This window comes from Prinia subflava, chromosome 4 (genome assembly GCF_021018805.1).
Source record: "Prinia subflava isolate CZ2003 ecotype Zambia chromosome 4, Cam_Psub_1.2, whole genome shotgun sequence".
In the NCBI taxonomy this organism is placed as follows: domain Eukaryota; kingdom Metazoa; phylum Chordata; class Aves; order Passeriformes; family Cisticolidae; genus Prinia; species Prinia subflava.
In genome coordinates, this window is record NC_086250.1 from 43,996,005 (window position 1) to 44,016,411 (window position 20,407).

General features: G+C 41.1%; 1 protein-coding gene across 1 annotated transcript; it reads right to left on the reverse strand.

The window, feature by feature from the left end:
• Positions 1 to 2,548: 2,548 nt before the first annotated feature.
• On the reverse strand, positions 2,549 to 7,506 carry LOC134549455 (prolactin-like). The gene is made up of 5 exons (XM_063394999.1): positions 7,470 to 7,506; positions 7,212 to 7,420; positions 6,959 to 7,066; positions 5,873 to 6,052; positions 2,549 to 4,204 (listed from the first exon to the last, which is right to left on the reverse strand). The coding sequence occupies exons 1-5, from the start codon at positions 7,504 to 7,506 to the stop codon at positions 4,010 to 4,012; spliced, it is 729 nt and encodes a 242-aa protein (XP_063251069.1). The 3' UTR covers positions 2,549 to 4,009.
• Between the last annotated feature and the right edge of the window lie 12,901 nt (positions 7,507 to 20,407).

Here is a 20,407-nt window from a genome sequence, read left to right on the forward strand (position 1 = left end):
GGAAAAAAATACTATACAAAAATGTCAGTATTGTGGGATTATCCTGCAGTGCTTCTTGGAATAAGGTCTGAAGAACAATGGAGATGTTTTTAATTCTTAAATTTATTTGGTCTACAAGAAAGTTTAATGGAAACAGATTGTTTCACAAATGGAAATTATACCATTAATTACCTATTTTGTTGCACTTGATGCCAGTGCTTAACTGAAAGCCATTCCTGATATTCTGATTTTCCATTAATTTACAGAATAGTTTCTCCTAAATTAATATTCTGATATAAAAGTGATGGATTCTCAAACTCCAAAGCATTTGATAGTAGCATATGATTTTACATTATCAAATTCTCCTAACCAGTTTTGCTGCTGTCTTGGGGGAAATCACGCAAGAGATGAAGTATTCTGCTGTGCAGAAAGCAACCATCACAGTATTTCTGTTTGAGTCATCGGCGGCCACAGAGAAAAGCATGCGGTTTTCTTTCAGCCCACTGCTCAGTTGTTTCCTCAATTGCAAGAGGAAGCAAGGCAATGCTGGCAGCACAGGGAGGCTTTTGTTTTACCAACATGCCTCGCTTCAGCCAAAGGCAAAACTGAAATATAACACTAATGAGGATGAATGACTGAGGATAACACTTTGGTGCACTGTTGTTCCTCGTGTGCCACCCACTATCTCCTTTTCTCCGTTGTCACTTTTCTGGACAGCAAAACGTTCCCAGGGTTTAGAACGCTGACGGAGATGGGAGTTTTTTGTATGACCTGCTCCGTTTGCGGCGTTTTGCACCTGACCCTCAGCTGCACCCCTCGGGAGGTGCTGCCAGCTGCGGCACGCCTGATTTCTGAGTCACCTTGCGATTCGCTTGCAATTGCTTGCCACCAAGCAGGACCGTGGGGGCCACGGCCACCTCCCATGGGAGCACGGCCACCTCGCAGCGTGTGGCAGCGCGGGGCGCGGGGAGCGGGGCGGGCCGCAGCCGGGCCGGAGGGAGCTTGTGCCGCCGGCCCTTGGGCGCAGTGCCCCCGCCCGGCTCTGTGACCCTGCTCCAGACGCGGGGTGGCTGCCGAGGCTTTGCGGTACGCGGCGGCGCTGCCCTGGCACCGCTTGTCTCAGTGAGGGCGCAGTGGCCCCGCTGCAGCCTTGGGAGGCAGCGGTGTCCCCTCGCTGGCATGGGAGGCACACACCGCCAGCGGGCTGCAGTGCTCGGGACTGCGACTATACCACATGGCCGCACTAATGCTACAGCTAGTAATTGCTACGACATCTCTAATCACGGGTATTTGCAGGCAGTGTGGGCATCCTCCTCTAGCTCTGTGTGTTTGCTCAGATGAATCCTCCTTTGCTCTCTTTGGAGCTGTGTTTTGTCTCCATAATTTCCTCAAAATCTGCCCATGAATGCTGCTATTTCACTGTGTGTATGTGGTATCTTACTGCATAAGGAACTGCAGCTAGTAAATTCTTCAGGGCAAGCACAATGTAACCCACTGCCTTTCTGCTATACCTGGCACAGCAGGGACCAGATGCCAGCTGCAAAAGTACAGCAGCACAAATAGGAGATATTTGAGGATATTTACAGTTATGGGGATGTCACTAAAATGTTGTTTCTCTGATCTGCATGAATGCTTCTTCTATCTATCTATCTCTGCGAGGTTTCTCAAGCCCAAATTCAGTATCATTATTAAATAATCATCAGCATTTTACTCCTTTTTCTTGCCTGCATGAGCTCCTTTTATATGTTGGAGAAAGCAGGAACAGCACGGGGCTGCTGGGGTAGCTGTTCTCAATCTTTAATGAACCATCAGTCTCAATACAGGGGTTGAGACAATTGAGAAAAGCAACAGCTCACAGCCTGCCTGCAGCAGCGGCAAATTTCTTTGTTACAGAGCATCTTAAAAACTTTTCAGCCAATAGTATACTGCTAAAGCTTACAGACAGTTGTTTTAGCCAATCAATTATAGCACATGTACACCTGCTTCAAACAATGCTCGCTTGTATGCTTTTCTATTAATAATAAACGGTATTCTTATTAAGCTTAAGACTGTCTACTATATTGCAAAGCATATATTTCATCAGTGTTGAGATTTATTCAAGCCAAACCTAGAAACTCAGCCTTTGTTTCCCGTGTCCTTGTTTGCTGTCCTATTGCATCTTTTCAAGTTACAAACTTTTCAGTTGCAGCAGATTCTGAGTTCTTGGCTTTTTCTGTCTGAGGCCTGCTTTTTCAGCTCCTAAAAATCCTTTTTGCTTTTTAGTGTTTCCCACACTGCTATTGTCAGCAACCATCAAGATCATGGAAGGCCAGAAAAGAGCATTTAGTGGTAAAATAGTCAAGAATGTGAAAGATATTTTGTTGATAATATCTACTTGTTCAAATGTCTTAGGCTCTGAATGCAAAGAAGTTTTGTTGTACACACAGCCAGCAGCACCACCCTGCTGCTAGGAAAATGTGATTTCCACAAAATATCTGACAGCTTTCATATTGTTATTTGCAATAAGAGTTTGTCATCCTTACTGTAAAACCCAAGTCCTGTGTCAGCTTGCGGAATGGGAAAGAGACTTATTGCTACTCCGTGCTCAACCATTAGACTGAAATGCTAATTGGACCAGAATTCTGACTTTTCACAAACTTTTTCTTTAGGAGTTTCTACTGAAATCAATGAAGCCATTATAGATATAAAAGGTCATTCAGAATGAATAAAAATACTAGATTTTATGGGACAATTAAAGCCCTCAGAAATCAGTAAGAAGTATGATGTGAACGTAAAAGTCTGGCATAGGCCCTGCAGTTAAATGATCAACATCAGTGCCATGCTTCAGTGTTAAGCAATATTCTGTGGGTAGGTAGGTATGTAGAAATGGGGGGGGAAGATTTTTTTTTTAGGTAAAAATATATTTTATTGATAGTATACAGATCTACCAAGGTACCAAGGTTAAACAAATTGAATCTTACTTTCATTTATGCTTGTAACTATGTTTCAGCTTCTGTAAGGCTTTCCACAGGGTCCCACTTGACACCCTCATCTCCAAATTGGAGAGACATGGGTTTGAAGACTGGACTATTTGGTAGTTAAGGAATTGGCTGGTTGGATGCAGCCAGGGAATTGTGAGCAGTGGATCTTATGTCAGGGTGGAGGCCAGTGACAACTGGTATCCCTCAAGGTTTTGTCTAGGAACTGGTGCTCTTTGGTATTTTCCTCAATGACACAGAGAGTGGCATGGAGTGCATCCTCAGCAAGTTTGCAGATACAAAGCTCAGCAATGCAGCTGACACAACAGAAGGAGGGGATGTCATCCAGGGGAACCTGGACAAGCTTAAGAAGTGGGGCCACAAGAACCTCACAAAGATAGTCTGAGAGAGTTGGCATTGTTTAGCCTATAGAAGAGAAGGCACCAGGGAAATCTCATTGCAGCCTTACATGACTTAAAAATTGCTCATAAAAAAGAGGGAGAGTGGCATTGTACATGGAAAAAGAGTGATAAGGGGAAATGGTTTTAAACTAAAATAGGAGAGATTTAGGTTAGATGTCAGGAAGAAGTTCTTTACTCAAGGGCTTGGTGAGGCACTGGAATACATTGCCCAGAGAAGATGTGGATCCCTGGAAGTGTTCAAGGCCAGCTTGGGTGGGGCCCTCAGCAACCTGATCTAGTGGATGGCATCTCTGCCAATAGTGGCGGTTGGAACTCGATGGTCATTAAGGTCCCTTTAAACCCAAGCCATTCTGTAATTCTGTGTATATATCCAAACTTTGTGAATCAGCCATAGTATAGTCTGCCACAATGTAACATGCAAGAATATTTATTTATCTAATACTAGAGTACTCCTTTTTAGGTGCATTAACTGACATACACACATGAGACTTTATTTGGCATTTCATCTGCACTGGTCAACTGTGTCAGCTTCCAAAGGATTTAAAAAACTCTTTCCTATTAAAATTACTGTGAAAGTGATAATTTAGAAGTTCTAATTTTTAAAATCTTTATAAGCAACATGCTGAAGACTACTTATCAAGGGATTATAATTTAGCAGCTATTTTCTGGCATAATCCTACATTTGAGAATTTTTAAGTAGCTCTGTACTTTATTGGAATCTCTCCTAAAACAGTGAATGAAGTCAGAGTCACTCATCATGTTGGCTTCATTACTAATTGATAAACCAGTGTCTTCAGATGATGCCATCCCATTTAATGAATTGCTGATGATCCCCATTGACTGCATCTGTATTGAAAACACGAAAAGAAGTACAACTTGTAACTACACATACAACAAACCTTAAAAATACTGCTGCAGAAGACATTTGGAGGGTCACTATATTTGGCTCTGCTACTCCAGCTCTTTCACATATTACTGGAGATATATGTAAATGTTCTTACACAGAATAACACTGTCTTTTTATCCTTATGGTATCTCTGCAACTTTTAAACTAGACTGAAATTTCTTGATAGACTAGTAATGAATACTTCATCTGAGTTTAAGTAGAGGAAGCCCTATTTGGTAATCCTTATTTTTTCTTGAAGTATAGCAAATCAGTCTTGAGACTTTTTTAGTCATTTATTTTCAATACTTTCTGTGAAGGGAAGCTCCTAACATAAGAATCTACCAGTGCTGTTTATTTAACTTGGTGAATTCTGCAGACTGTGATCTTTTCTCAGAGTAGGTGCTTCACAACAAAAACAAGTTTAGAATTTTCTTGTTTCAACAGAAAAACACAGATGCAAAATATGGATTTCATTTTTTTTTAAATTATATTTCTACCCTGTGGTATATCCATGGTACAGAGAAGTTAATGCTTCAAAGATTTCCCTCTTAGTAATACATTCAAAGGTGTTTTAGAAAAAATAAAGCAGGTGAATATACCAAAAGTGTATATCTAGTTTAGAGTTTGCTTCAGCTACAGAATGAAGCAAAGGTCAAGTTTTGAAGTTGAACACTAGTGAACTTTAAGGTCATTTTAACCCAGAACCATGGCTGCATTTGGATGATGGAGTTTCCATTTCCATTTGTAACTTTGAGTCACCCTAACCAGGTCTGCATTTCATAGTAGGGTACAATTCAGCCTGTTCTAGTGGTGAGCTGCTTACTGGTTTAAAACTTGTATCCCCCACCTGTGTTCATGAAGTTGAAAGGTGATCTACTAGTGTAAGAGACTAGTTTATTAATCACTGTTTTCAGTGAAACAGATACCCTGGCAGTGTAGCCATTTTAGAGAATGGGCACACAGATTTCATTTATTCAGCCAAAACCACAGTTAATTTTAGATATAAATGCACAAAAAAAAGCAAAGGTCAGGACTTCTAGCTAGTAATGAGAAGACAGAAATGGAAATAACCAAGAATTTCATCTAATGATTTATATATGGTCTGCCATAATTTGGAATGGAGTTTTGAAATTGTTTTATGACTGACATCAGACTTAAACAATGCCACTGTTGTCTTGAAGAACTTATCCCAGCATAAAATTATTGCTTTAGGAAGGAGCTCTTTGCATAAGACAGCAGTGATTCTTGAATTACTTAGAATGTAAATCCAAATAATTATTAAGCATTTATCATGGTCTACCCACATCTTCTTTACTGGCCTAGAAAACTCAAGTCATTACTGGCTCATATATGAAGCTATGAAAGTCTTTGTACTTGTGTGTTCTTCATATATTTCATATTAATAAAATATTGCCTGACAGATACAGCCTCCTAAAATGCCATCTACATATCTGTCAATCTATAACTAAGCCACATCCTCTGACAGAAAGATGACTCTATCTGTAACAAAGTCCTCCATTTTGCTGAATAAGAGCCTCCAAGCCCCAGTGGGAGCAGACACTGCCCCTTCCCCAAAGTCACCCATGCCCCGCAACTGGTATAAATAAAAGCTACATCAAAAGTCTTGCCTTTTCTGTTACTTTCTCGACTCCAGTCTTCAGCTCATGTACCATATTGCTGATTTGCTTAGCTTTGCTAAGGCTGTCATCAGGTAGCTGTTGATGGTGCTCAATATGCTGGTTGAAGTGGGAAAGTGGTTCTTTCCAGGCTTGCAAAAGTTTCAATATCACCTGAGTTAGTTCTTCTCTCTTATAAGTTGAAACAGGAAGGGAATGTCTCTGTTACTTTGTAGCAGATCACATGAACACTCCTGGTCTCATTGTGACATTTCAGTGGGATTAAGATTTACATCTGCAATTCGCTACTTAAACACCACTCTATCTCTGGTTATTTGTGTATATATAATAACACATAGAAGTTGTGTTTGTCGTGTTTTCAGCTAACGTGAGCAAGGCCTCATCTCCCATTGCCTTTCCAGGGGACCTTCTAGAAGGACATCCTGGGGGAAGCTCTTCACTCCATCACAACCAAACCCCAAAGTGTTAACATTTGTCTGTCTCCTAGAGACAGAAGTTTCTCCCACTGGTGTATCCCAAACATCACAATTTGCTTTTTCTCTGTATGAGCAAACTCTTCCTAGTCTTCTCTGACCGAATAATGATGTTTTTCTCTTTGCCATCACAACCATGATGTAAACATATTTGCTGTTCTTTTCCCCTTACCTAAATATTGATACAGAGATGACTGTTATTTCTTTCCCCTGATTGCTTTTGGTACTTTGCAGTGATACTGGTTACTATAACTTCTTTGCCACACACACAGGCTTCTAAGTTTCTGTTCTACAGAGTTTGCCTCAACAAAATCAAAGGATGTCTGTCAGTCATTCTGGTGAAGTACTACTGCAATATCCTTATTATAACCCGTATGTACAGATTGTTGATGGAGCTCCAGAGGCATTAAAACATCTCTGCCCTACTGGAGCGGGGTGCCATTACAGCGTGATGAGTGAGACATTTTGGGGTTCTGACGGGACAGGAGGTATATTCCCCTTTCTCCAGCGGGGGAGAAAGAAGGCAGTGTGACCCGCAGAGTCCCCTTCCCGTCCCCGCGGTACTCCCTTCTGCCCTGTCTCTGCTCACCGTCGTTGCCCTTACCGGGATTTTTTGGGCGTATTCTTTGCCGTTAGGGGTCAGCATCCCCGACGTGTGGCACTTCCGAGCGGGCCTTCCCAGCTCGTTGTCACGGGGAGGAAAGTGTTTTTCCTACGGGGGAACAACACCTAAACGTACACCGAGAGCACCACCACCCTCCTGCATCCCCCCGCCTTTTCCCCATCCCGCCCGTCGGCAGCCGCTCCCAGGGCGGCGCAGCCCAGCTCAGCGGCACCGGGGCCGGCCCGGCACTCACCAGCTCTGCGTAGAGCGCCGTGGAGAGGCTGTGGATCCTGCCCGAGTGCCGGATCACCCGGTCGAAGAGATCGGCCACGGTCAGCGGGTGACAGCCGGCGTCCCCCGGAGCGCGGACCAGCAGCCACAGCAGCGCCAGCGCCGCAGCCGCACCTGCGGAGAGGGCGGCGCGTCGGGGCGCGGAGTGTCCGGGGAGCCCCGCCCGGGGAGCCCCGCCCGGGAAGCCCCGCCCTGCCCCACCCCGCCGCCCGCCCCTCACCTGCTCGCCCCGCCGCCCGGGCCAGGGCCGCGGCCATGGCGCTGCGGAGCCCGTGCCCGGCGCGGAGCGGCTGCGATCGGCCGGCGGTGCCCCCGCATCTCCTATTTATGCCGGGATCTCGCGGTGGTGACGGGTGTCTCCCCTGAGGCGCGCAGCCCGCGGCCCCGTGAGCCAGCCCGCGGCCCCGTGAGCCAGCCCGCCCGGAGCGGCGCTGGCGGCTCGGCGGGCGGGCGGGCGGGCGGGCGGAGCGCCCCTCGCACCGCCGGCACCGACCGCCCTCGGCAGCCCGGCAGAAACCGGCATCCCGGGCTCGGCGGTGGGGCTGCCACCCACCCCCGGCCGCCCGCCCCTCACAGCCCTCCCGTGGGCAGGGCAGGGGCTGGCTCCGGCCCCTGCACAGAAGCGGCGTGGCCAGGGCCGCCCCAGCGCACCCACGGCCGTCCGAGGGGATAAGAGCGGGGAAGGGAGACCAGAAAAATAAATTTCTTGTGTCCGTGCTAATGGAGTCTACAAAAGGACAGGAATGGGCAAAATGAGGGGTAGGAAAGAAGCCTGGTCTGGTGACATTCATCTCTCATCCATCTCTTCAAATCACACTGTTAAGACCAGATCTGCTTTTCCTGCTCCACTGGAGGTGATGAGAGGTAAGACTGCTGAAGATGTAATAGCTGGTGACTGCAGCTTTGGCGGTGACAATATACCTCAGGATGGCTGGTCCCATGAGGATAAACTCTCAGATCTTAAGGACTTAGATCAGGATCCCTACAGGGGTGCAAGTCCTCTGGACTTGGTTGGTGCTCTCTATTTTGGGGCATGAGATCCTGAATAACCCTCAGGACATGTAGCAAAGTTGAGATTCTGGTCATGAGGAAAATTAGTCAACTCTGCCTTTCTTACTGGGGTTTTTCACATGCCAAGGGAAAAGTCTTAGAAATGAGGATACATGTGACATGCAATTGTTATCTTTTCTTCCCAGCCATTATGCTTGAGTTATTTTTCTGTTTTCTAGCCCCTGAATCCTCATTTCATTTATGGAAAATGGAAGGAATATACCTCTGCCAGAATGATGATGATCCCTCTCCCCATCTTTTAAGGACAGCTGTGTGACCAGAACTCATTCTGGAAATAGATGACATGAGTTTGACCAGTTCTTGGCCAAGGTGAAATGGAACTCCGTCACCTATACTCTGTGTGGATACTAAAAAAACTGTAGAATACAGGTAGCGGTAGCTACTTCTCTAGCCAGATCCTAAAAGTAATTTTCTGCCACTGCTTCTGCATAAACTCAAGAGGCCTTTTCAAAGGACTCACGTTTTGAAAGGTTGATAGCCCAAGATTTGCCTAATGATTTACACTATCCAGCAGTTCTCATTCTCTTACCTCTGCAGTGTCTCTAGTGAATAAAACAGTGCAGTTAATGTCAGTGTTCAGTGCTGCTGAGCCAGTTCTTAATGGGGACCATACCAATGTGGCAATAGCTCTGAGCTCTTTGCTACCTGATAAACTGCTTAATGGCCTGTGGTCCAGCTGAAGACTTAGAATATCAATACTAATTAATTCTAATAATTATCAGAAAACAAGCAATCATGCATATGACAGGATCTGAAAACCATTGGTAGTCTGCATATAGGAGGCACACGGATCAATGACTTATTTTTATTGGCCAGTAGCCATTTTCTTTTATTTTTCATGTGTCTTGGAGAAATCTTGATACATGCACAGCTTAAAAAGCTTCCTTAAAATATTAGATTTTTAAGCTTTGAAGGAGCAATGAACTTTAACTGTGAAAAACGTAGATTACTTGGATAGCAATTCTGCCCCTTCCTTGCTTGCCAAAGATTTATAGTGCAAGATCAACTGGAGTTCATTATGTATTCAAGAATTACTCCTGAATTTATATCATGAGGGAGTAAAAACTGGAATGAAAAGGTTTGTTTCAACCAAATAGGGTCCACTATTGATTAAAACTTTTTCATATAACAACAGGCTCATTTTACAGCTCAAAAAGGGACACGTCACACTTCTGCTCTGAAAGTTGGTAATACAGGCTCTTGAATAAAACAGATGAAAATTATGTAACCTGGATCTTAAAAGGGAAATAAAAAAAGAGTTGGCTACCTGCTTAAAGGAGTAAATGACTTTCTGAAGGCTGGATCACAGATCTGTGTTTTTTTCTGAGTTCTGTAAACTAAATCATTTCATGTAGAAGTGTTTGACTGTTCTCTTCTTGCTTCTCTGCTCTTCTCTCTTCTCTATGGAAATAGCTGTCCAATTCATGTCTCCCTGCTTTCATATAGTAATCACTAAACTTGCTGATTTTTTCTTGATTTGTGTTGCTCTTGATTGTTGCAATCTTGGGACTCCAAAGACATACACAATACAAGGTAAGTAAAAACACATAGTATTTTTCATTAGATCTATTGATATAGCTGGGAAAATAAAATCAATGGTTTTAGGCAATCTGAGCTTTTTCAGAGTGAAGTTGAAAAACTGTCTGCTTGATCAACTATCCATTTTTAAAAAATTATTTGTTTGCAAACCTCATCTTGCTCTGGGTTGCATATTTCTCGCCTTTATATCTTTCTACTTCTCCTTCCTCTCAGTCTTCTCAGTATAAACATTTTTTAGTCCCCTCATCTTAAAGCAACTGGTTCTTGTTTCCAGTTGTCATTCTGGGCAAACTCCTTTCCTATCCTCTGTCTCATTAAATAACTGCAGTCACTGAGAAGTTGCTTCCATTCACTAATTCACTAATCCCTGCATGGTGGTGCATGGTTTTGCTTGTTGATTCTCAGGTGAGCTCAGGGTGATGAATATAGACTGAGCTAAGGCAGTGAAATCTCATTTTCTGTTTGCAAATGTAGTCCAGGAGCTGAGGGAGCATGTGCTTGACACATCCAGTGGAGCAGGTGTGCTACTTCTTTTTCTACTCCTCTGCTGGACAGCCTTCCACAGATTTTTTTTTCCCTTGGGGCTACAGAGATGTCTACTAATTGTGACTGTGGTTGTAGCACAAAAGTAGAGAAAAAACATGTTTTTTATACATCTGCTCATTCCAACCCTCTGGAGAGAATTAGTTCCTTAGCTGGTGTGCTGGCTACTCATGAGAATGAACTTCTGTGCTATTTTAGACAAGCCTAGTATGCACATAAAGATTAAGTATATTTGAAGATATGGACCCAGTTACAGATTCAAGTACTTGAAGTTCTGGAACCCTTCATTATTATTATAATGTGTTATTTTACATCCTGCTGAAGTGGTAGAATCAATGGTGTCAGGACAGATTGCAGTCTATGTGGAGAGCCTGAGCAGAGTATTGCCAGGCTAAACAGATATTACTGTAAATCAATGACTTTCACCATGCAATGATTTACATCATCATGCAAATCAAGTGGGAAAATCAATGCCTTAATGATTTATTTATGAAGTGATGTTTTTAAGGATATTGTTTCAATTTATTTTTTAACAGGAGAACATTTCTGTTCTCATCTCTGTTGGTTTCAGTGAGCTTGCTCATTGTGTGAATTTAGATCTATCTGATAGAAGATTTACTTAATATGGATTTGGAAGGACAGATTGAATCACATGAAAAACAGGTGAAAACTCTGATCTTCACTGAAACTTGAAAGGGTAATACACCCTATGAAATCTTAACTTGGAGTTTTAGATCCTTTTCTACACAAATTTTTGTTTGTGAAATTCAATTACTTCAATTTTATGTTATATATTTTATACAAGATTTTGTATATTTCAGTTTTGCAATTGGTCTTGAATGTGACCTGAGAAACAAACTGGATTTGAGCATGAAAGGTAGAATCTATAATTAAAATATTTAATACTATTTAGACAATGAAACTTTAAGAGAAATAAATGTTTTGCATGCTGGCATGTTCAATTCATTGAAGTATGCTCATACCTATAAATGCAAAATATTTCTAAAAGATATTAAAAAACCTTTTTAAAGAGAAAGACATAATTGAATCCTACTACTTGAATATTTACAGATGGACTTACTGTCTTAACGTTACTGAGGGGGCGAGGTGTCATATTTTACCAGCTGCAGATTTTGGGGAATCCTACAATGGAACCTCATTTTCCTCTAAACCACTATGGAAATCAGTCTTCTCAAAAGAAGCTGCACCCTAGCTATAAAGGTGCATCTTAATCCTTTCTACTTCTTAAAATGTCCATACAGGATGGTCTACATGGTATTTCTGATGTGTTGTAATACAGCCAAGTATTTCGTCTGATAAGAAGTATCAAGTAGCTGTATTTCTCCTGGTATGAAGTGTGTCACTGCTGTGTCAAGAGGATCAGTAGTAACATAATAAAAAGATGTGTTCAATTTTAGAGGAGATGGGATTGTATTTGAACAATCTTTTTTGTAGAGAAAAATAAAATCATGTATTTAGTCTTTGTAAGTGCATCAAGCAAAAATACATTCTTTAGCTCATGATCAGAAATTACCTGGAGATAAATTTCAGGCAAAGTCATTTCCTCAGTTCTGAGAATTTTAAGGAAATACAGATTATCTCTGTCACACAAAGGTGGCAATTTCAAGGCCGTGTCCTGGTGCCCACTCAAATCTCCAATCATCTTTGGCTGACTTCAATAAACACTGGGTTAGACCATCATGCTGGTGTAGCTCCACTAATTTTGGTGTCTTTACTTTTGGTTCACTGATGTCATAAAGATGAGGTTTGGGTCCTGAGTCTACATTATTGATAAGCATTTGCAGTTAAAAATGATCTGCAGCCCCCAGGGTTAATTCTGTAATATCCATCTGGAAAGAATACATGCTATGCCCTCTGTTTAGGAAATCAAATTATTTAGAGCATTTAGTGAAGTAGGGAAGAAGACAAGATGACTGTCCAGAGACTTGAAATTATGCTTCATTTAAATTGTAACTTCCCATCTGCCACCATATTGAAGTCATCATTGTAGAACAGAATCTTGTCAGAGGTACCAAAGGTGCAAGTTTCTTATGAGTGTAGTATGGACATAACCTAACTGCAGTTAATTTAACATCTGGCTAGTGTCAGGTGTTGCCAAGATGCGCCTTCCCCACTGACATAATATTTTACAGTAGAGGAGTTGGCAATATCTCAAGCTTTGCTTTTTTCATAGCAGGACTAACAGGAAAAATGACAAATATATAGGTCTTCCATTTTTAAAAAATACTTTGTTGTTTCTGCTACATTCTTTTCATATTCCCGAATACTATCAAGGCATTTTTTATTATGAAATTCTCCTTGCTGAAGCTGGAAGTACTAACTATGCTATCTTTGCTAAGGGCATCTTCTTTTGCCCTCTTTTGTATAAAAGCTAATATGTTTAATGATATAACTGAATGGTACTTTTTCTCATGGTTTCTACTTTGGCTTATTCAACTGAATAAGTGGCCATTGAAATTTGGTTTTTCTCTGTTGTTCACTGTATGCTCTCATGCTTTCTTTACTACCTGCTGTTACAACCCATTCTGAGTACATAATCATTTTCCTTTTTGAATCTCTCAATTGCTCTCAAATACATGTCTGTTCACACACATTAGTTAATTTATTATCCCAGCATATTCCTGTGGTGGATGGATGCTATCATGCCCATTTTGTAGATAAGTGAAGAGGCACAGTGAAATTATGTACTCATTTGGATGGTCAATTTACCATTCAAAGGATATGAATAGTACTTGAAGAAAAGCCTCACATCAGATTATGAAAGCTTCATATATAAGTAACATCTTTACTGGAATAGTTTATAGAAATCTTTTGTTTAGGTCCCAGCTCTGCTGTTCTGAATACACTTCCCTCACCACAACCACAGGGGAAAAAAATCGGTAGTTTCACCCATCTCTGCTTGGAACCCTGAGGTCTGTTTTCAGTTTTCTTTTAAGGCAAGAAGTTGATAGCAGTGGTAAGTTACTATTCATCTCTAGGGAAAGGGAAAGATATTTGCTGACACCAGGGCTGCACTAAGTGAGACCTGGGAACATTTTGTTCCATCTCAAACTGTAAAGGTGCTGTGCTGTAGTTAGACAGAACTGTCAGTCTTGTCTCCAGTACTGAGACATCGATACATGGTAGGTATTCCCTTCACCAAATATTCCTAGTATATGGATATTTTCTCCAGTTATCCCCTGCCTTCTTGTTTTGAGAAACCTGTTCAACCAGTTGCATACTTTTTCCTACATATTTTAGAAGTCTTTCTTCTCAGACTCAGCCTCTAGTTATCCTATCTGCCTCATTAATACCTAATCTTCATTCTCTTCCTTGCACCAGATTTTTTGCGCCATTCTATTGCTTTCTCACTAGTCAGGCCTGAACCTTGACAGAATGTACCTGAAGCTTGCAAGGAAAAATTCAGGTCCAGCTCTCCTCTACCTGTGCTTCCCAAACTGCTCTACATGGGACTGGTACACATCCTCTGTATTTGAATTGGTAAAATTCTTCTTTCAGGGTTTCAGACCACAGCATGGAAACAGAGGCAATGCAGATGAGATGTGCATACTCTGAATTAAGAGTCATGACCAAAGTCTTTTATCCCCTGGTATTTTTTTCAGTGAGGACTCAGACCTCGTTTCCTGGGCAAGGTGCTCAGGTCCACTCTGAAAATCAGTTCAGCTGTCATTTTATAGGGTCAAATTGTCAAGTCAAAATAACTTAAATTTATTTTTTTGAAGCAGAAACCATCTGAGCTTTTGGTAGAACATCATCTTTGGGATGAAGGATGTTGAATGGAGAGGGGATTGCTTAAAAAGTTTCCGGCTTGTACCAGGAAGATTATATTGCATGTATACAGAGTGTTTTCCTTTTCCAAAAGGTTACAAATTGACAATAAGAGGGTGAATTTGCACAAGAATAGAAAATGTGAGCTTATAGTTTGCAGTTGAGCTGTACATGGTTTCTGTGGAACAAATCCTGTTCCCTTAACTGAAAGATTTTTCTAGTCCCTGCCCACCCCACCTGCAGTACCCAGGGGCTGGGGGAAGCAGTGAACCAGATCTCATGCTCCTAGGAAGTACTAACAGTATGCGCTATCTCACCCTCAGGTTTGGAGGTGTGTTTCAATCATTTGCAGATGGAAGAAACACTGAGGGGGAAAGTGACTCTTCCAAGATAGTGCAAGGAGTCCTCTTGGCTGGGAAAACCCCCCATGCCTTTCAGTTCCTGTGCTCTAACCTCAGGAATCCTTCCCTGGACAGACTAAGTGCTCCATGCTGAGAAAAGACTAGTGCACATGCTTTTGACATTTATGTTACAATAAATATTGTATAAAGTGACAAATTATTCAGAATCAGAAAAGAAAAATTGCTCCTTCTTGTTCCCTAGAGGTTTTTGCATGTGTGTCTTTCCAAATCACTGACTTGTATTTCCATTTATATTCACATGCTTATGGACTTTATTCTTGTGTCATCCCCTGACTGTGGCCATGTGACAGCATAATGATGGCGAGAAACCCTGCAGGTTTTCTTATTAAACTGCTGCAAACCATTTAATAGATTAGAATAAGTGACTAACCTTCCACTTTCTTATGTAAGATGATGAACATAGATTATTTATAGAGGCTACTGTCTCTAAATTTGTTTACTGTCACATGGAATGTGTATCTGTCTTTCACGTGTCTCTGTCAAACTCCTTGGAAAAAATAAACCTACTACCAAATGTTAAGAACCCACTGGTCCTGTTGTGTGTTCTGGTTGACAAGAATGAAATATGACATACTTATAATAAAACTAATTGGAATGAGTAATGTGTATATATATATATATATATATATAATTATCAAGCTCATATGTTGACATCTAACTCTTGCCAAAGGAAATAATTAAATAACAAATTACTGTAATGTAACTTAAGGCTTCATTCCAGCATTTTCTAATAATCCTTATTGGAAAATATGTTCCCATGACAGGAATTATTTAAAATGGGTGGCAAGAATACCCTTTCAAATGGGAGAAGCAGTCATGCAAATTAAAATTTACTTTCCCCTGTGTATTTGCTCTAACTGACCTTTGTGTGAAAGAAGTGGAGAGACATAAAAATCCTCCTACCTATGAACCAGGCATAACCAGCCAGAAGTACAAGACCCTTCTAATCTGCTCTCCTCATCTTCTCATCTTTCTGAGAAAAGAAAGACATTCACTCCGAACTGGAACTGTAGGACCCTTGGAACTGCAGGGTTCTTCTGGATTGTGCTGCAGGGACTAGAGTGTCACTCGCCAAGATCTCCACAGCTCTTGGGAGCAGCCCTTCTTGCTCCAGCCAAGCCCAGGAGCAAGGGAAGCTGGAGGCCAAGCAATATTCTTTCTTGTGCACTGGTCCTCATCTGCTGGTCCTCATGCCCCATGGGTGCTGTGGCTCTGTGAGCTCAGTGAGCTCAGTCCTGTCAGCAGACAGTGCTATTTGAATGGCAGAGTTTAAATCACAAGTGATGGGAAGAGTCCTTACCTGACAGTGTTTCTGAAAATGCCTGATGATGTTCCTGATTTATGTACCAGGCATGCCATCACCTCTTAGTATGTATCTGCTGCCAGGAATGGGTCGTTCCAGCTGCAAGCAGGCAGGGTAGAGCCTGTCAGAAGAAAGGGAGATTGAAGCTTTAAGCAGGCCCAAGCCAAGTGCAATGCTGTAACCAAGACTTCTGCTCTCCTCTCTGATCTCCCTGACCACAAGATGGAATAGACGTAAAAACATGAGTAGAGAAAAAGGGACTGTGGAAAGGCCTATGGAGCAAAAGGGTTTGTGTTTCTGATTAAATGGATGATGTTTTAAGACTCCAAGCCTAAGCAGTCTTGTGCTGTGGCATGAGGTTGAACTGCCCCATTCCTTTCCCAGGGGTTCATAAATCTATCTAAGGTGTAGGTGACTGGCTGTTCGCTAGCCCTAAGACATATCCTGGTAACATTCAGCTCTTTTCTTGTTGGCAAATCCAACAAGGTAAAGTCTACAGTACTGAAAAAAGGAAAAAAGCAGAAGAAAATTTCTGGAAAAAAAATTGTTTGTGCTAAAAGAAAATCTGAGAAGGAAAAAGTAAACAGTGTTGCAAAAACCATAAGCCCAGCCAGAAGGAACTAATAGCCATTCCTGCAAAAAATATATCGAATTGTTTTTCCCTCCAATGACCAAATCAAATGTGAAGCTTGGAAAGAACGGGAGAAATAGGGAGGGAAGCCAGTTTGATACTGTAAAACCTGGTGAAAGGAGGAAGATCCCAGGTGACCAAAAATGTTCAGCATCTCAAGCTCACTGCCCAGACTGGTCTGTCAGTCAGCAAATGAGAAGAATGAACAAACTTTTCTTCCCCTCTGACATAGGCTAGAGAAACCTTTGTATTCCCATGCCTTCTGATTTTAGTTTCTCCTTTATTTGACCAGAGACTGTTTATAGTGTTGGGGATTTTTTTAATGTCAGTTGAAAAAAATCTGTAGGAAATGAAAGGATAAGGAAAGCTAGCACTGTACTTTTCTCAGTGTTATCTTAGGGATGTGTTATCAGACTTTTCAGTTGTTCTTAGGTATACAGGTATTTTAGTTGATGTTTGTACAAGAATAAACTGTCACGTGGTCAAATGGACAACTGTGTCTGGCACAAAGAAATAAATTATAATTGTGCATCACCAGCTACCAATGATCTTTAGGAAATGACAATTTCTATCAGTGAAAACTTGTCCTACACTTTGTAGTGGAACATGTGAACTGAGTGGAACATGCTGAAGAAACTATCACAGGCAGACTCATTAGCAAATGCTCCTTTCTTTAAACTACAGACAGAATATGTTGACAGTGAAACTTAATTGCCAAGAATGTATTTGATTTAGAATTACTGAACCAAAGACTCTAAGATTTTTATAGAGAAGTACATTGTCACACCATCTTCCTAATTTATTTGGGGCCATCAATCATCATACTACAAACCTAAGGCTTAGAAAGAACAGTTCTGGTGGGGTTTTGAATGTGTATAGATTTTGAACTACAGCTATTTCCTCATTCTTCTCTCCTGACATGACAGTAATATTTTCCTCTCTGTCTCCCACTGTCAAGTCTATCATGTAAATGTATGTAAATAGACACGTCACTAAGTATGACATTAAGCAGCCATACCAAGTTATTGTAACTATTTGCTTGAATAGCACTCTAAGCCTGAAATAATGTATTTAAAATGGTGTGGTTGTCTGTTTCTTTGTCAGTGGCACAGTATGGCTTTAGAAGGGAAAAGCTGTCAAAGAAAATGAGTATAAAGATATCAGCTCAGCAAAGTATGAAAAAATATGTGTGGCTATGAACGTCTGCTAGCTGGACTGATCAGTCTGACAGCTGCAGGATTACCTAAAGATACTCCTGAGTACCTCTTGGAGTTCAAGCCTGAAATTTTAAGGGCTATATCCAGATAAGACCTTCTGCATCTGTGGAGAATCCAGGCCCAGTAGGGTGGTCTGAGGAACTGACAGCAGCAAGGAAGTCCTGCAGAAACACCTCTGATATTTTAGAAGATGGAAGCTGAAATTAAATACTCTCACTTGAGATTTGCCATTGTACTTGAGATTCTGATTCACATCCAGCACTAACGCAAAACTAACTCCAGGCAAGATTTTAAACAGATTCTTCATTTGAAATAAAGACTATAAATAATACCAGTGATGTGACAAATTATATAGATTAGAATGAGGATTTTTGAAGTCTGCAGTGCTAGTGAATAGGTTGATTTCCAGTTTTCTTTGTAATGTGCATTGTATATCATTTAATGGGAGAGAACTGTGCTTTGGAGTCACATTGTTATCTAAGTAGACTGACATTTATCAGATCATTTTTCAAAGGGACAAAAAAAGAACAGCGAAGAGATGGGAAAGTCAGTGGGAGCTCAACTCAGGGTCTTTGAAAATGTTATCTTTAATTTAATGTTTTTTAGGTAGTGTATAAATATTGTCTGAGAAGCTCAGTCTATTGTTTAACAAGTTAATATTTTGTCTTTGCCCATTAGCAAATATTTGACTCATACAATTCAAATCATTAAAAGTGTGCTTCAAGCATGAGCACGTGTGGAATTAATTTTTGTCTGGTGTCCTTATCATGTGGTAGATTTTCAATGATTAGGAGACACTGAATGAGTCACTTCCTAATGCAAGGTTAAATGAGGATGATCTTGACCAGAACTTATACTGTCATGAAGAGAAGGAAGTCACAATACAGGTTTTTCTCCATTATTCTATCAATTTACCTTAATTTTGACCTGTAGAAGTAGCCTGTGGTTAGACAATAGGAAATTTTGGCTTTATACGTAATTAATTTTTAGTCATATTTTGTCACTGGGTGTCGGCTTCACTGTTTTTGCTGTAATTTGTGGTACTTGTCAGTTACATGACAAAGTGAAGTTGATATGAACTAAAGGCTACCAAAGGCCACTAAAGTCAAGTCAATCATAAGCAATAAATCCAAAGATGGTACAGCAGTAGTGGTTTATCTTGTAACTAGATCTTTTTTTCCAACAGCCAATATATTTCTAATCTATTGCACATGGTATATGTGCAATATATAAGTTTTTATCATTGTAATTTGACACAGCACCTCTGATCTCCATGGGGGCTGTGTTTGCTTAATAGCTGTGGATCTTCCTGACAGGAAGATTTGATAATTTGCCTCGTGGATTAGAATTTCGTTTTCTCTCTTATAGGTAACTACTCCAAAACATTTCTGAAGAGAGAAGATCGAGGAGACCAGCAAATTGAGAGCTGGGTGTTGGACAGCAGAAGCAGAACAAGGCTGCTTACTAGATAACAGCTAATCTTTAGCTGTGATCCTTTACAGCCACCTTTATCCATGCCCTAGTCAGTCCTTGACTTTAGTCAAAAAATGGTGCCATAGCATTTTACACTCGATTTGAAGACCTTAACGAGGATCCATGACCAGGATGTCAAGTCTGGAGGTGATGGCAAAGTGCCTCTGGTGAATCAGGAACTAGTAAGGAGCAACCTAATGGATACAGTGACACTGAAGCTGATGAAACACAGCATCAAGAGCAACAAGAATAAGGAGATGCAAAAAAATGTAGCGGGAATGAGAAGGGAGGATGGCAAAGTATAACCAGCCCTGAGGAACACTGTGACTGACTGTCTGCCCTGTGGCATTGTCAGCTACCAGGATATCCTGACACAGGAGTACAGATATCCTCAGCAGGGTCTCTGGGAAGCAGATGGAAGTGACACAATACAATGGAAGCTCAAAGGGGAAAGATGAGGCCATTCAGTCAATTTATTAGGATATTTGTTGACCAGGTTGGAGAGAAGAGCACTGTTGAATGGGGAAGGGGAGGGTTGACTCATTTATGAGCAGAATGGGTCACTGGGGGTGGCAGAATTACTAGAGATGGACAGATAATGTTTGCTTTGGCTTGCTGAAGTCAGTAGGCCACCTGCTTCGATAAAAGTTGCGTAACGTTTTAGCACAAGTGAAAAGGTAGCTGAAATTACATGGAATTCAATAGCTGAAAGCAGATTCATTTTTCAGTCCTTCTTGGAGGAATAAATCAAACCCAAATAAAAGCAGAAGTTTCCAGGTGCAAAGGGAAAAAATCAGTCAGTATGACTTCTACACAACATCCTACATTCATCTGGCCAAAGCAAAAAGCCATTCAAACTGTTTCCTGAATTGAATGCAAACATGCCAAGGCTCCATGATAGTTGGAGATGTATTGATTTAATGTGTATATATAGTCCCTTTTCTTACACAGATATGTAAAAGGTAAGAAGGGGAAGAATTACTTCTAAACAAACACTTTCATTGTTAGAAGAGTTTAGCATTTATTCAATTATGAAAAAAAATATATAATCATATTTACACCCATAAGGCTATAATAGAAGAAGACATTTTCCAGCTTCCTAAAAACTTTACCAAAGTCCACACTTTCTTCCCTTATCAATTACATCATCTCTCATTTACTGGAAAATGT